Genomic DNA, 17,205 nt, shown 5'->3' with positions numbered 1-17,205 from the left:
TTCTTTTTCTGGTGTTGGGAATTGAACTTAGGGCCTCAGACATGCTGGGAAAATGTCTACTTCTGGGCTACACTCCAGGTCTCATATTCTCCATTTAGATGAGAAGAAAAGATTCTAGCCACATGCCTCTACTTCTGATACTTGGAGAAAGCAAGTATCTGATACTTGAAAGCCAGGCAGTCTTTCAAAGCCTGGTCTATATAGCAAGTTCCAGGTCAGCCAGAGTTACACAGTGAAATCCTAGAGAAAGAGAGACAGAAAGAGAGGAAAAGATTCTAACACAAGTGATTTAAGAACATCAACATTTATTTAACATGATATAAAAGAAATGGGATATGAACATTTGCATTAAACTCTAGCAAGCAGCCTTTATCCCATGTGCTCATTGTATAATATCTACACAATGAACATACTTGCATCTGCACACAAACCAAGTACTGGACCTAAAAGCCTGCTATTGCTGTACACATCTATCCCAATGACGTAAATGTCCAGTATTTCAAAATACCTACGCGTGTAATTGTTTGGCTTTTTAAGGAAAAGCTAGCAACAGCATTTGTGTTGAAGCAGACGGAGTGTGGCAGTAACTGCTGATGGTGCGATCTGACTGAGGATGAATTATAGCAGAAAACAGGACATACTTCACTTAGCAGTAATAAAATGGCACATCTTAAATATATTTATATAAAATTTTTACAAATCAAGTGTCAAACAAAGCACTGCAGTAGCCAAAATGGGCCAAAAAAAAAAAAAAAAGAAGAAGGAAAGAAAACAAGCTTCACAGGGAAGTAGAGCTTTACTGAAAAGCAAAAGAAACATAAATCCACCTAGAATTAAGCATCCAAATCTGGGAACTGCAACTAAGCAAGCTCTGGATGGAGCGCACGGAGAAAGCACCTTGACTGATGTGCTCTGAACTCATAGCAGCAAGCCGTGGAGAATGGTGACCTTTAGACTACGGAGTGCACAGATGGGCCATTAAAGCTATTTTGGAATAAACATTTTCCAAAGGTGATAAAACGATGCCCTGTGGTCAGAAGCATCAGAACTATGAATTTCATAGATTTAAGGTATACTGTACATCTTCTTACATTGCTGAGGGTCCACAGCTTCAGCTCTGTGTGCTCTCAACAGACGTCAGTGCAGCTGAAAAACAAGAGAGGGAAATTACTTTTGACATCTGCAAAGCTAATGAGTGGCTATGTCCCAAAGTAACTAAGGCAGAACAGACGTGCCGAACGTGGCTGGAGAACCCTAACATGAATACATGGAAGGGTACTTTCTTAACTTCTTTAAGTGCAACTGAGGCTACAAAAGAGTGTGATGCAGTTAAACAGCAATTCAGAAAAATGCCTCACACCAGTAATGTAGGCTAGCTTTGCCTGGTCCCACTATAATACACATTAACTGCCTGAGCCATGTTGACAGCAGCACATCTGTGAGGATCCCGACATTCTGCCAAAACCACACATTCAGAAAACGTGACATATACAATGGCAAGATCTAAGTAGTAACAGTGTCAGTACCACAGGACAACTGTGTGTGATGGTCAAAACAGGAGAAGGGAGTGTATCTGGTGATGTCTGTGCCTGGCTGTAATGCCCATTGCCACTAGAGCTGGAATACAAGGTAAAAGACAGTACTGGCGGACACCTCTAATCCCAGCACTAGGGAGGCAGAAGCAAGCAGATCTCTGTGAGTTTGAGGCCAGGCTGGTCGAGAGAGAGAGAGAGAGAGAGAGAGAGAGAGAGAGAGAGAGAGAGAGAGAGAGAGTTTCAGGACAGCCAGGACTACATGAAGCTCAGGTTGGCCTGGACTTCACTGTTTAACCAAAGATGACCTTGAATTTTTGGTTGTCCTGCCACTGCCTCCCAAGTGCTGTGATTACTAGTGCGCACCATCATCCCTGGTTCTTTGTGCTGCTAGGAACTGAATCTAGACCTTCCCGAGTCGCAGGTGTGTGCCCTACATGCCCAGCTCCTGTAGATAGCTTTTTGAGACAGGGTCTTGCTTTGGCTCCTGGAACTCACTGTTTAAACACCAGGCTGGCGTCAAACTCACAGAAATACACCAGTGTCTGCCTGTTAGGTGCTTGGATTAAAAGAGTGTGCCACCATAGCTGGCCTGTGAACAGTCCTCAGTGTCCATCTCTATCTCACGTTAGGAGGTGCCATCCATTACGCCACATGGCGTGTTTGTTTTCCCTTGTCTAGTGTTATTCTGTCACCAGTGTCACTTATATACACACACAGCTGCAATAATCGGTCATTACTAACTCTAGCAAATACCTCAACCATGTACAGGAGCTTCTGGACAAAGAGAAGACCTACTACAAAAGCGAGGATGACGACAGACCCCAGAATACAAGCCCTGCTGCAAGAATGGCCAAGATTTTCTGAGTCTTCGTGGTCAGTATTACTGATTATGACGGCTTAGGAATTTATGGTAATTCAAATATTCCTAAGAGGTGGTAGATACTGAGAAAACGTATAGGAAAGGCATACAACTTCTCACTCTACTTCTGCTTTTTATGAAAAGAAAACTATTTGTAAGCACACATGTGCAGGTACAGTAAGCAGTGAGCACACTGCACATGCTGTTTAAAAGTAGGGGTCTGGAGTTGGTGAGATAGTTTAGGAGAGCCTGCCACCTCACTGATAACCCAAGTTCAAACCCTAGAATGTTTATGGTGGCAGGACAGAACCGACTCCAAAGTTGCCCTCTGGCCTTCACACACCTGTAGCACGCTCCTGCCTGCACACACACACACAATAGTAATGAAAGGTCCAAAAGAAGCAGTGACTCAGAACACTATCCTCAGTTCTAAAACTGCAGTCCAAGGAGCATGGTAAGACTGGCTTCTACCACATCATGGCTCCAGCCGTGGGACTTCAGTGCTCCGCCACTGACTGCATCATAAATATTGCTTCATCCTTTAAAAGAGAACCAAGTCATACAAACCTTACTTCCCCAAGCAGAGATGCCCAGCTCAGTGCCCAATACTGTCCTGTGAGCATGAAAGGGCAGCACCTGCCTCCTTGGCCCTGAGCGTGGCAGGACGTCAAGCTGCAAGGCTGCGAGGGGTCTGGCCGCTCGCCACAGACTGCGCTGCTTTTATGGATGATGCTATGAGAGATTGAGACAACACACAGCCAAAGCCCGACTCCCTACAAGGCCAGTGTGAGGAACCTGAGCTACTGCCTGGGCTTCAGGGCGCGGCCCACTGATCTGGCACTGTCAGGGTTAACTCACTTATATCGCTGTTCCAACAAATGAATACATCCAAGTAACACACTCCTAACATAAGGCACCAATGAGAAGGAGAAGACATACTTCTGAGACTACACACACATGAAATGCGGTCCCTCTGTGAGCTGTGGCGGGGTGGGCGGGTCTGCTGATGCGGAGGATTCAGGAGACGGAAACAGACTTTTCACTAAAACACACCAAGAAAACAGAAGATGAGTATATACACACACAAACACATATACATAAATGTTGTGAACAAAGATACTGAATATTTATTGAGTCTGTGTTTGTGTGTGCATGAGTGTGTGCATGCTTGTGGAGGTCAGAAGACATCTTAGAAATCTAATGCCAGGCAGTGGTGGTACAGGCCTCTAATCCCAGCACTTGGGAGGCAGAGGCAGTAGGATCTCTGAGTTTGAGGCCAGCATGTTCTACAAAGCAAGTTTTTAAGATAGCCAGGGCTACAGAGAAACCCTGATGAACCAAAAAGAGGAAAAGAAGGAAAAAGAAAGAAAGAAAGAAAGAGAAGGAAGGAAGGAAGGAGGAAAGAAAGGGAAGGAAGGAAGGAAGGAAAGAAAGAAAGGAAAGAAAGGAAGGAAGAAAATAAATAAACAAATAAAGAAAGAAAGTAAGAAAGAAAGAAAAGAAAGAAAGAAAGGAGGAACGAATGGTTAAAGCAGGGCTTCCAGAGATGACTTTCCCCATGGACTACTCAGCCTGTTCTCTCTTGCTTTGAGGTCAGTTCCCAGGTGTCTGTCACAAGGTACTGTTTTGTCTTTTCTAGTTCATGCAGCTAAGTACTAAGAGGTGTCAATGCTGTAGGCTCAACACGGCAGCACTCTGACCCAGAACATAGGATGACAAGGCAGCTCTGATGACTACAGTGAGAGTTCCCGTGCACATGGCTTGTCAGTAGCTGAGAGCTTCTCATAGGGAATGGATGGCTGACAGACACATCCTAAGGCTGGCTGCAGTAACTGATTTCACTGTTGCTACTCTGGTTTTAGGCTGGCGTGAAAGTGAAGTTAGAGGACTGGGAATGTATTTCCCCTTGCAGAGTACAAGATACAAACAAGCAAGGGTAGGGCGTGGTGGCTTTTAGTCCCAGCCCTCAAGGCAGAGGCAGGAGTGAAGAAGTTGTTCGTGAAGGCCAAGCTTCCACCCCACATTCACACGGAAGCACCCAATAGAGATGGAGAGTGTGTGATAGAGAACAGCACAACATCTGTTCTCTAAGGTGCTGTGGACAGTGTGATACTACCACACAGAAATCCCAGTGTGCACTGGGGGAAACTAGACCATTGCAAACAAATCATCTTGTGTCTGTAAATTTCAACTGCATAGTTCCCAACGTATCCGATGTGATTTCTGAGGATCCTGGCCTGTGATCGGTAAGATTTCCATATAGGAAGGAATCATCATTTAAAAATGTTTTGTTTTAAATTATGTAGCAGGATGTGGTGGTGCAAATCCTGGGATTAAGTGCTTTAATCCCAGCACTTGGGAGGCAGAGGCGGGGGGGGGGGGGGAACCTCTGTAAGTCTGAGGCCAGCCAGGTCTACAAATCGAGTTTGAAGACAGCCAGGGCTACACGGAGAAACCCTGCCTCAACAACAACAACAACAACAACAACAACAACAACAACAACACATGTATGTCTGGGTAATGAGATTTTTGGTTTCTTAAAAAACCTAGCTATGTTATGTAAATCTGTTTTCGTTTTAATCCTAGAGGTGGGATAAAAGTCTTCTTGATTATGATTTGCCTTGGGTGTGATCTTTGCCAGCTGCAGCTAGTTTAATTCTGGGGACACCGGAAAGGGTATAAATTGGAGAGCTCTAAGAGGGTCCAAGACTCTCTGTTCCTACAGCAGGAAGTAGTCTAAAAAGATCTCAACCACTCCTCTCCCCATAAACCTTCTGTCTCTTCTACCTGGTATTAGGGTATTGGAAGGGATTTTGGTGGAGAAGGGTGGAAGATTATAAGAACCCAAATAAAATAGATTAAAACAAAACAAAACAAAACAAAAATCAAAAACAAAAAAACACTGCCAACATGTCTGTTTAGAGGTGGGTGTACATGCCAGGTGTTGAAGGCATTAGATGTGGTGCCAAACTTTGTAGAAGCAGCATGTAGTCTTAACCATTGAGCCATCTCTCCAGCGCCAACAATTTCTGAGACAAGTCATGCTATATTAGCATAGTCTGGCCTTGAACTGCCTTCAGTCTCCTTAGTACAGGGACTGCAGGAGACGGTCACCATTCCTGGCTCTTCTAGGATCTTTTTAGAAACAGTTTACCACGTCATGGTCAAAAAGTACAATGAAAGATAATTCTCTGAGCCTCAAGGCAGAGTGACAGAGCAGGGAGAGTTGCTTCCTGCCCACTCTGATGACACACTGGAGGTTCATGTACAAAGGAAAGCTGAACACTAGGAGTTAAGGTGCTGAAGTAAAATCACGAGCTGAGAAGCACCCACTCAGGAAAGTAAGAAGAATGCATCTAACCTGTGGTTTGGTTCTCTCTAGGAATCTCAGGAGCTGGCTCATAAGAAGCAAGAGTTTCCTCCTCTTCGTGAAGACTCTCTGCTTCTTCAGGAGGGCCTTCGGCCTGGTGGTTCGTCACGGCCACCTCTTCTTGCGGGCTAATGAGAATAGACTGCATGTTACAACTGGCAGGACACCATCTAGCTTCTCTTTTGTTCTTCTGATATGGGGTCTGGCTACATGGCCAAGGCTGTTCTTAAACTTCTTGACTCAGCTTCCCAAATGACAGCACAGGTGTGTACCACCACCTCCTAACTTTTTAATGAAATTCATACTACATAAAAGCTGGGTATGTGGTGCATACTTGGAATCCCAGTACATGGAAGGCAGAGTAGAGTGATCACAAGTTCAGGGTCATTCTGACTTCATAGAAAGGGCAGGGCCAGCCTGGGCTACATTGGACCCTCTCTTAACAAACACATCCACTCACACAGGAAAGATGCTACTACCATCTATATTTAATAACTGCTAACATTTTTCTCATAAATAATGTTATTTTCTTTCTTATAAAATACACACAGAAAAAGACTGGAGCAAATCATCTACCCAGCGTCAGCAATTCCCCACTTTGCCACTTGTGTGTCAGCTAAACCTTACATGAATTTCTGACTCCCTACATCAATACTTTTTTAAAAATTCATTTTCATTTTATGTGTACGGCTGTTTGTCTACCTGTATGCCTGCATGCCATATGCATGCACACTACCCTCAGAGGCCAGAAGAGGGCATCAGAGCTTCTGAAGTGGAGTTAGACACAGCCGTGAGCTGCATGTGCATTTTGGGACTCCAAATTGAGTCCTCCTTCATAAGAGCAGCCCAGGGCTCTTGACTGCTGAGCCATCTCTCCAGCCCCGAGCATGTGTTTTGCATATTTGAATACCATTACACTGAGTCAGTACTCTAAAGCTCTCCTGACCCTCCTCTAATGCCATGTTAGGACTGTCTGCTTGGATTCGAAGAGGTCTATTCACTGTATTGCTGGATAGCATTCTGATGTCTCTGCATGTGCGGTGTACGAGGTGCACATGTGTGTGTACAAGCATGTGGAGGTCAGGGGTATTAAGTGTCGTCTTCTGCTGCTCTCTCTGATATTTTCCGAGCCAGAGTCTCTTCTTGGGGTTGGCTGGACTGGCTGTGTGAGAGCTTCTGGATCTACCTGTCTCTGCACAGGCTCCTCAGAGTCAGGATACAGGTGAGTGCTGCTGTATAGGTTTGCATGTCCACACCAGAGACCTGAGCAGACGTGCTCGCATTTGTGCATCAAGCAGTTAACTCGTTTCTCTAGACTCTTAAAGTCCATTCCTGATCCAAAAGCTTGCTTTGTTTGTTGGTCTCTCTATGTAGCCCTGGCTATCCTGGAACTTACTCTCTAGATCATTCTGGCCTCACCCTGAGAGCTCCGCCTACGTCTCCCCCCGAGTCCTCCCATACCCAGCTTTACTCACTAGTTTTAAAGAATGACGCAGCTGGGCTGGAGGGTGGCTCAGCAGTTCAGAGCCCTGGCTGCTCTTGAGGAGAACATGGGTTCTGTCCATATGGCAGCTCACAATTATTGCTAAATCCAGCTCCGGCCTTGGCGGGCATTGTGCGCACACGGTGTGCATATACACATGCAGGCAAAACACTCACACATAAAAACAAACAATCATAAAAAGAGCCCCACAGCTTTCTGAGCAGCTGGCCCTCGTTGTTTAGCTCTTACCTGCACGAACCGTCTTCAGGCACCGGCTCTTTATGCCTTTCTTTATCCATCACTCCCTCAGAATTCATTCCATTTGGCTCAGGTGTGAAAAGCATTTCATAAAAAACAGTTTCAGATCTTCTAAGCTACAAAATTAAAAAAAGTGCTTTTCAAAGCATTCTTAGCATATTAATATTAGTAAAGCTGAGATGATCACACTAATTAAGATTATGCCCCCAAATTATACACTATCACAAATATTTGTGGATAAGTATAGATTTAAGCATATTAAAAAAATTAACATTTACTGCAAAGATTTATAAAGTCATTTATACAAAGAGATAATACACATTGCAGATGCAGCTATTAAGAAATATTTTTATGTGGTGAGCACATCAACCAAAGGAGCTCTGTCATTTAGACTTCAAGGTCTCTGAAGGCAAGTAAACCTTAGTTCCCACAGTCTAATCCTCCCATGCCCCACTGCCTGCTGTGTCTGCTGCCTCTACCTTTCTGCCGATGGCTGCATTCTGGGGTTCAGCTTCTTCTAGGTGAACAGTTTCTGCTGCTGGAGTTTCATGGTCTGGCTTTACATCATTTTCTCTGTGGATGGTGTCTAGCTCCTTAACGTTATCATCCCTTCTTAGAGTCTGCTCAAAACATAGACAGCATTTTTATTCAAGTACTTTTACATTTTCTTTTATTGCTTTGAGTCAGGGTCTCATTCCAGGCTGTCCCGGAACTCACTATGTAGCTCAGGCTGGCCATCAATTTGTAATGAGTCTCTTGCCTTGACTACACACGTTGGCAGGACTATAGATGAGGTGTCTTTTTCTTTCTTTTCCTCCCTCCCTCCCTCCCTCCCTCCCTCCCTCCCTCCCTCCCTCCCTCCCTCCCTTCTCTCTTTCTTTTTTTCTTTCTCTTTCTTTCTCCCTCCCTTTCTTTTTTTTCTGAGACAGGGTTTCTCTGTATAGCTTTGGCCATCTTGGAACTCACTCTGTAGATCAGGCTGGCCTCAAACTCAGGAGATCTGTCTGTCTTCATCCTGATTACTGCGATTCAAGGCATGTGCCACCACTGCCCAGCTAGATGGAATTTTTTATGTAGACCAGGCTGGTATGCAAATTGTAATCCTCTGCCTACACTTCTTAAATATTGAAATTTTAGGTCTGTGCTACTGCTCCCTAGCCTTAAAGCACTTCTGTTGAATTTATTCTATTTATTTATTCTTTCTTCCTTTATTTCTTTCATATGTATGTATGTATGTATGTATGTATGTATGTATGTGTGTATGCACATATATGTGTATGAGAGTATTTGTGGAGCCAGATACCCTGGAACTGGAGTTGCAGGTGGTTGTGAACTGTTTGATATGAGTGCTGGGAACTGAACCTGGGTCCTCTGGATGATCAACAATCTTAACTTCTGAGCCATCTCTATAGTACTTCTGTTGTTTTGTTTTGTGTTAGACAGGGTCTCATTAGGCAGCCTAGGCTGCCCTTGAACTCACTTGAACCCAAGGTATTCCTCCCAATCCAGGCTCTTAAGTGCTGGAATTACAGGCCTGAGCTACCACACCTAGATTTCCTTTTGTTTGTTTCTTTAGACTGGCACTGTGCATGTGTATATATATATTTTACAATAATTTGGAAGACAAGAGTTTTACTTATAAGATTTCTATAAAAATCAGTGAAGGATGGGCTGGAGAGATGGCTCAGAGCTTAAGAACACTGGTTGCTCTTCCAAAGGTCCTGAGTTCAATTCCCAGCAACCACATGGTGGCTTACAACTACCTAGTGAGATCTGGTGTCCTCTTCTGGTGTGTATGGCAGAAGACTGTATAAACAATAAATAAATCTTAAAAAAAAAAAATCAGTGAAGGAAAATAGATGCTTTTCTCCTTCCCTGTCTTTTAAAATCACTCCTTTTGCAGTTGGTGAAATGTGCCACTGGTCAACTGTCAAGAGTCTAATGCCCACAAGCAAGGTCTGCTCTTAATAGATGGAAGAAGAGGAGGGCTGGGGCAGGGAAGCACATCCGGCAGATGCATGGTTATACAATCTCTGGTGCACTTTACCTATGGGCAACGTGGACAATGAACCACTGAGAGAAACAGCACGGTGACTGCCAACACCAATGAGGTTGAGACGCACGAGGCGGCAGACTTAGAGAAATCTTTCTTGCCACAAAATGTCGTGTTAAGTCACGGCACAGGGTAAGACAGTTTAGTAGTGCTGGGAATTAGATATGGAGCCTTGTGTTCTAGGTAAGCATTCATAGTATGCCTCTCCAAGGCAACGTCAGCTGTCAACCCGACATAGCCTAGAACATTCTGAAGGAGTCTCAGTTGGGGATGGCCTCCCTGAGGTTGGCCTGTAGATAATTTTCTGGATGCTAACTCACACAGGAGAGCTTAGCCTGCTGTGGGTAGCACCATACTTAGGTGAGGTTCCTGACCTGTGTAAGAAAGCTCCCTGAGGAGAAGCGAGCTGAGCAAGCCCATAAGCATCATTCTCCCAGGGCTTCTACCTCAAGCTCCTGCCGTCAGCGCCCACTTAGGCTCCCTTTGATGACAGACCTGCAAACCTAACACACTCTTTTCTCCCCCAAGTTGCTTTTAGTCCTAGTGTTTATCACAGCAACAAGTTAACTAGGACAGGGTCTGTCCTGAATGATATTTTCTATTTGCTGGAAACTCTTAAATGTCTCTCTGTATAGGCAGGTCATGTTGTATAATTAGCTTACTGTTGAGACGGCTAAGATATAGCTGGTACAAGGGCATCCAACAATTATTTTGGCTTTGTTCTCTGGAGCTCAGGAGATACCTTAGCTTACTATTATAATAATCAGATCATATAAAACAGATTTCTCTATTGTAGTCATTTAAAAAATCTATCAAACATGTAAGTCTATGTCTATAAAACTCAGCTGAAGTGGGTCCTGATGTTGCCTACTTGTGACCCAGCCCCTCTGTAAGCTAATTCAGGACTCACTTGGCTACAAGGGTCAGTTCAAGGCCACATAAACAATTAGTGAGATCCTGTATTAAAATAAACTGTTTTTTGTTTTTTTTTAAAGAGGGGATTCTGGGCTGGGCATGGTGATACATACTTTTAATCTCAGCATCCAGGAGGGCAGATGCAGGTGGATCTCTGTGAGTTCAAGGCCAAGGCTGCTCTACAAAGTGAGTGTAGAACAGCTAGGGCAAAAGAGAAAACCTGCCTTGAAAAGCCAAAGCAAAAGCCAAATAAATAAATAAATAAAATAAAATAAAATAATAAAATAAAATAAAAATAAAGAAGAAAGAAAGAAAGGAAAAACACAAGCAGGCAGGGATGCTGGAACACTCTGAGGTGGAGGCAAGAGATCAGAGCTCAAGGTTGTTTTGAGCTCTGTGAGAAAATAACTGTTACCCCTCCCACCCTTGGCTAAAAACAATGTAAAACTTAAAGAGACGGAGTGTGGTAGCTTATTCCTGAAATCCTGATAATGGGCATAGAGGGAGGAGGATTGACAAACTTCGATTCCAGCCTGGGCTACATAAGTTTCCAGTCTAGACTTGTTACAAACAGCAAGGATGAAAGAGAAACTAGCCAGAAATGGCTCAGTGGGTAATGGCGCTTGCTGCCCACCTGACGACCTGAGTTCAACACCTGGACAGCCGGAGGGAGAGAACCAATTCTTTCTGGGTGTCCTCACCCATTTGTGGGCTGTGGTGTGCACACCCACACAAATACACACACGCACAAAATAAATAAATAGAAAAAGATCAGTCCTACCTACAACCTTAGCCTGCTCTGTGATGCAAGTCTGTAATCTTGTCTGTATGGGAAACGGCAAGAGAATGCTATGCTCAAGGCCTGCCTGTGCTACAGAAAGAGTCAAGGAGCTCCCAAACACCTTCGTGAGACTTAGTGAGGGCTGGGATGTAGCTCCGTGATAGAGTACTTAATTAGCCGGCAGCAATGCGAACAGGCAGTTGGGCTTCAGTTTCCAGCAGGCTGACTGCTTCTTTGCAACATATGAAACAAAACAGTTTTCTTAACAAACAAGTACAGGGATTTAAATATAAAAATAGTCAAAAGCAGTTAAATCAGAAGCCAGTATACCTGAGTGACCCTGAAAGGATTATCCCTCACATTCGAGGGGCTTTGTGAGGGCGACTGGTCGGAAGCACTAACAACATTCAGTCCCTTCTTCTTCTCCCTTAGGCAGGCCTGCTGGTGTCTCCTGATTCGCTCCATCTGCTCTTCCACAGTCATCCTCGGTCGAGTACTTTCAGCCAGACAGAGCTGTTCCACTGCACTTCTTGGTCTTTCCTTAAAATTAAAGAGTATGTCTGTGAATATGCAGCACAGCCCCAGTCGGTGATGCTGGCCTAGCACGTATCAGGCCCTGAGTAGAATTCCCAGCACCAAATAGACCAGTGCTTGCTTTTCAGCCCAGCACTCAAAAGCAGGAGCATCAAAGTCACCTTCAGCTATTAGCCCAGAGTTCAAAAGCAAGACTGGATTACACGAGATGTCTCAAAAACAAATAAACAAACAAATATTTCTAAAAATGTTGTGGATAAAACATTTTATAGGTGAATTTATATATTTTTGTTTTTAAAAATCAGAAGTGGAGGTGTGAATGCTACCAAGGGAACATCAGAAGGCACCTTAAGATATTTCACCCTTAACTGGTAACCGATGTATGTGGTTAATGAATGAGAAAAGGGAGTACAAATACAGACATAGAGAAGAAGGACATAGAAAGGATACTGCTGTCTTGGTTCTTTAAAATAGGGTTCAGGCATATAATGGAGTCTAAGGTAGGAGGATTACAAGTTTGAGGCCAACCTCACTCAGCTATATGAGAGACAAGTGGCCAAGAGGAACAGCAACAGCAACGAAAGGAAAGGCAGGACTGGGGGGACTGGAGAGATGGCTCAGGAGTTAAGAGTCTGCTCTTCCAAAGGTCCTGAGTTCAATTCCCAGAAACCACACGGTGGCTCTCGACCATCTATAGTGAGATCTAGTGCCCTCTTCTGGTGTGTAGGCACACATGCAGGAAGAGTACTGTATAAATTATGAATAATAAATAAATCTTAAAAATAATCTAAAAAAAAAAAAAGGCAGGACTGGGAACACAGCCTCTGGCAGAGGCTGGCCTCCTGGGCTCTGGCTTCAGCATCACAAAAATCACTTTACTCAACCATAGGGTATGGTGACTGAGAGCTGAAACAGCCTGTGCTCATGCTATCTCTGTCTTTCCTTCCGAATGCCTCTCTTTCTCTTAATCCACAGGCTCCAAATCTACATTGAATTATTTTACTCCACCTCTACAAAGCTGGGCGTGGTGGCACACGCCTTTATTCCAGCACTTGGGAGGCAGAGGCAGGCAGATTTTTGTGAGGCCAGCCTCATCTACAGATAAGAGTTCCAGGGCAGCTTGGCTACACAGATACCCTGTCTTAAAAAAAACTAAACTATTAAACTCCAACACTGCTTTAAAAAGACGGCTGGGGCTGGAGGCCTGGCTGAGTGTCAAGAGTGAGGCCCTGAGTCTGGATTCCCAGCACCATGAGAAAAACAGGGTCAGTAGTTCCTGCTCATCCCAGTGCTTGGGTGAGGGAAGGTGGATGGGAGACAGGCAGATTTCTGAGGCACACTGAGACACATGATCAAGGAAGACAACCAGTGTGGCCTTCTGAGCTTCACCTGCATGTGCAAGCGCACACACGCGCGCGCACACACACAGGCCTGGTGTACCTGGTGTGGTGATGCCTTGGTAAGCAGAGGCAGGAATGCTGCATGTTTGAGAGGTAGCCTAGCTTACCTATTGAGTCCTGTCTCACTAAACAGAAATCAGTAAGTGGTGTGGCTTCTCTGAATGAAGTTACTACTTGGACTAGGAGAAATGAGGGCAGTGAGAAGTATGGCAGAACACCTAAATAACAGAACTTTCTTTTTATAATAGAATGTGAGCCTTTAATCCCAGCCTTAGAAGGCAGAGGTGGGTGATCTCTGTGAATTCGAGGCCAGCATGGTCTACAGAGTAAGTTCCAGGACAGCCAGGGCTCTGTTACACAGAGAAACCCTGTCTCAAAAAAAAAAAAAAAAAAGATTTGGTCTCACATTTGGTCAATGTGTGACCAAACTGTAAGAGATCCTGTGATCAGCTGTCCTCTGAGGTGCTGATGTTCTAAATGCAACGAAAACATAAAACGGTATTTCTAAGAAAACTCTGCAAACAGCAAGCTCTCTGCAGCCGTGAAGAGGCCTGTACCGTTCTTAGCTCCACCATCTTCTTAGTCTTCCTCAAGGTCACATAGGAAGCTATGGTCGAGGACTCGGGCGTGGGAGACTTCGTTCTCAGAGGAACTCCAACTGGGAAGTGGGAACCTGAAAGTTAAAGCAGCGTAAGTTCCACAGAACACTTGTGGCGCAGCATGGCGCCCTTCTGACTGGAGGCCTCTGCTGATTATGGATTTCTAGTCAGCTGGGATTGAACCAATCTGTAAACAGTGCTTTGTCTGCTAGATCACACCAGCTCTGGGCTCACAGACAGACAGATCTGCTGGAGCTGGAGAGATGGCTTCTGCTGTTACAGAGAACTGGCGTGTAGTTCTCAGCACCAATGTCAGGCAGCTCATAACCACCTGCAACCCCAGCTCCAATGAATCCCACTCCCTCTTCTGACCTCTGAGGGCACCCACACACAGGAGGCCCAAATTCATACAAACACATAATAATTTTACCTGTGTGTGTGTGTGTGCACATGCACACAGGCCCACAATCAGGTAAAGTTTCATGGAGGTCAGCAGTGTCATATCCCTTGTAACTGGAGTTATTGATAATCGTTAGCTGCTTGGCATGGGTGCTGGGAACCAAACTCAGGTCCTTTGGAAGTGCAGCAACTTGAATGTGTGTGCCCTGGCCATGGTCACACACATGTAGCCCAAAATAAACTATTCTTAATGTTGGAACAAGAGCTGTCCTGCCAGCAGGGATGTAAGTGGGGTTATGTCAAGAATGCCAGTGGAATCATTTAGTATTAAGATACATCAGTGGTTAAGAACTCACACTGCAAGCTGAGTGATGGTGGTGCATGCCTTCAGTCCTAGCACTTGGGAGGCAGAGGAAGGCGGATCCCACTAAGTTTGAGGCCAGGCAACCACTTGTAACTGCAGCCCTATGGGAATATGACTCCTCTGGGCTCTGCGGGCTCCTGTCCTCACACACAGGATCAGCTCAGTGTAAAGTGCCAGTGATGTCTGATACCCAGAACTGCCAAAGCCAAACAAAAGCAAAATAAGACGAAGTGTAATTCTGTTTGTTAGTTTCGCTCTCCAGGGTTTCTCTGTATAGCCTTGGCTATACTGAACTTGCTTTGTAGACTAGGCTAGCCTGGAACTCACAGTGATCTGCCTCTCTCTGCCTCCCTGAGTGCTGGTATTAAAGGCATACACCACCACACCTGGCAAGTGTAATTCAATTTAAGATTTAAAAAGAAACATGAAGCCCAGCTTGGCATGGGTCTTGGTGCACAGTGAGTCTGAGCTCATTCCAGGGAGTAAAGGTAAAACCATCCCAAAGGGGCAGGGAGCAAGAGAAGACAAGAACAAGATGGCAGCAGGACAGTGAGGGTTTTCAAGACAAATTCTATAGTGTACCTGTCACTGTCAGTGTGAAAACAAGCTCTGTGTCTCAGGGAAAAACATAGGGCTTTAAGTCCACACACAGAGGGTGCAGAGGCATAAGCCATGCCACCCGCCCATGCCCTAGCACCTTCCCTAGGCTGCTGAACTTCTGGCATGTAACAGCCAGGAGGCAGGCCCGGCCTTCCTATGTCCATGAACAGACATCCATCCAGCATCCCACTAACCGCAAACAGCTGTAAGGAATGTCCTCTGTTCTATGGGGTGTTGCGATTGCTGTGTCCACCTCACAGTGGTGGTGTCATTAAAGGTCCTGGTTGGTTACTGGAAACATCTCTCAGCACCTATCTAGACTGAACTAGAACTCTATCCAGCTGCTCTTATCTAACAGACAGTAATCTCCCAGCAGGAATACTGTAAAGATTTGGGGAATACATAAAAAGGCATGACTTTCCCTGTTGCACAGAAGTGCCTGCAATAGAAAAAGAAGAGGAAGTGCCACTCCCTGGCAGCTCCCTTTGTGTTCCAGTCTACCTGGGCTAGACTGAAACTATCTGATAAAAAGGAAGGGTAGGACGGCAGATATTCGGTGGATCAGTGGATAAAAGCGCATGCTACGCAAACCTGATGACCTGGTTCAATCCTTATAACAATTGAAGGAATGAACTGATTCCCCAAAGTTGTTCTCTGACCTCCACAAGAGTGACATGGCATTCACACACCCACAGTCCTCCACCTGACAACAAAATATGAAATTTAAAACACCTAAAGAAACCATGCTAGATGCCGAGGCAGGAGAATCCCCAAAAGCTCCTGGACCAACTAGCCTAGCATAAACAACAGAAAACAAACAAAGAAACAAACAAATAACTGAAAGACTCTGTCTCTAAAGTGAGGATCAACACCCGAAGATGTTCTTTGACTTCCACGTATGTGCCTTGGCATGCATGTCCGCATATAAATACACACACACACAAAAAAAAAAAACTCAAATGAAATAAAAAATGGGTAGTTATAATGCAATTTGATACTACTAATTTTCTTCCTGCAAAATGCCACCAGACTTTTAGAAAATGAGACAAGAGGTTGATAATGAAACTGGAGTAGAGTAGTGCCTGCCTAGCAAGCTTGAGGTCCTGGACTCTAGGCTCAGCACTAGGGTGAGGAGGGGTAAAGAGAAAGAAGGGGCACTAATGTAATGTGTCTAGGTGCAGATAAGCCTCCCTCCTAAGCAGCAGCTAGTGAAAGTAAACAAACACTGGGAATGCAGGGCCATGACCACTGCCCCAAGAATGGGGACCTAGGCACATTTCTATCCCTGGGCAGAGATACTGCCTAGAAGGTCTGTAGCAGAAGCATCTTACCTGTCAGATTAGTATGGAGCGGGGAGGATTTCTGACAAAAACTAACCCCCCAACCCCTGGAAAACAATCCGAATGAACCTCTCAATCAGCAGGACAGGAAAAGTCCTTCAGGAAAGCTGCTGGCTGTGGAGCCTTGAGAACAGGGTAAAGCTCCTTGAACTGCAGATCTGCGCAAGGCTCCCTTAGCTGTGTCTGCTCTCTCCCTCTTGAGAGCACCCTACTCTACTCTGCAACTAACTTTACTAATCCGCACTCCACTCTGCGCATAATATCCTCTTGAGTATCACAGGGATGGGGAGCTGCTGAGAACTTGTGACATTCCCACTGAGGCCAGCAACAAAGCTACAATGCTCATTAAACCTCTCTCAATTTCTTTTCTTTTTTAAAATAATTTATTCACTTTATATCCCTACTGTAGGCCCCTCCCTCATCTCCTTCCAGCCCCACCCTCCTTCCTTCTACTCCCTCCCTCCTCCCCTACCAACTGACCCCAGCCTATAAAGTCTCATCAGGACTGCCTGCATCCTTTCCCTCTGTGGCCTGGCAAGCCTGCCCCACTAGGGAAAGTGATCAAAGAGCAGGCAACAGAGTCCATGCCAGAGACAGCCCCTGCTCCTCTTACTAGGGAACCCACATGGAGACTGTCTTTGGGCTTCATCTGAGCAGTGGGTCTAGGTCCCTTCTATGCATGGTCCTTGGTGCATCAGTCTTATCAGCGGACCCT

At 45.1% G+C, this 17,205-nt stretch overlaps 1 protein-coding gene across 29 annotated transcripts in view; it reads right to left on the bottom strand.

The window, feature by feature from the left end:
* Positions 1 to 288: 288 nt before the first annotated feature.
* Positions 289 to 17,205, bottom strand: part of Plekha5 (pleckstrin homology domain containing A5) — a 184,414-nt gene continuing 167,497 nt past the window's right edge. For 21 of the 29 annotated variants that reach the window (XM_060384336.1, XM_060384340.1, XM_060384338.1 and 18 more), the window contains 7 exons: positions 13,746 to 13,861; positions 11,585 to 11,794; positions 7,985 to 8,125; positions 7,497 to 7,621; positions 5,756 to 5,892; positions 3,334 to 3,436; positions 289 to 1,146 (listed from right to left, as the gene is read on the bottom strand). In XM_060384336.1, coding sequence (XP_060240319.1) covers positions 3,342 to 3,436; positions 5,756 to 5,892; positions 7,497 to 7,621; positions 7,985 to 8,125; positions 11,585 to 11,794; positions 13,746 to 13,861 — 824 coding nt within the window. In that variant the 3' untranslated portion in view covers positions 289 to 1,146; positions 3,334 to 3,341. The remainder of the gene's footprint in view (positions 1,147 to 3,333; positions 3,437 to 5,755; positions 5,893 to 7,496; positions 7,622 to 7,984; positions 8,126 to 11,584; positions 11,795 to 13,745; positions 13,862 to 17,205) is intronic. The other 8 variants (XM_060384343.1, XM_060384344.1, XM_060384351.1 and 5 more) reach the window with 2 other exon arrangements.

This window comes from Meriones unguiculatus, chromosome 5, assembly GCF_030254825.1.
Source record: "Meriones unguiculatus strain TT.TT164.6M chromosome 5, Bangor_MerUng_6.1, whole genome shotgun sequence".
In the NCBI taxonomy this organism is placed as follows: domain Eukaryota; kingdom Metazoa; phylum Chordata; class Mammalia; order Rodentia; family Muridae; genus Meriones; species Meriones unguiculatus.
Note: the sequence above shows the minus strand (reverse complement) of the source record. Positions and strands in the feature narration are given on the sequence as shown.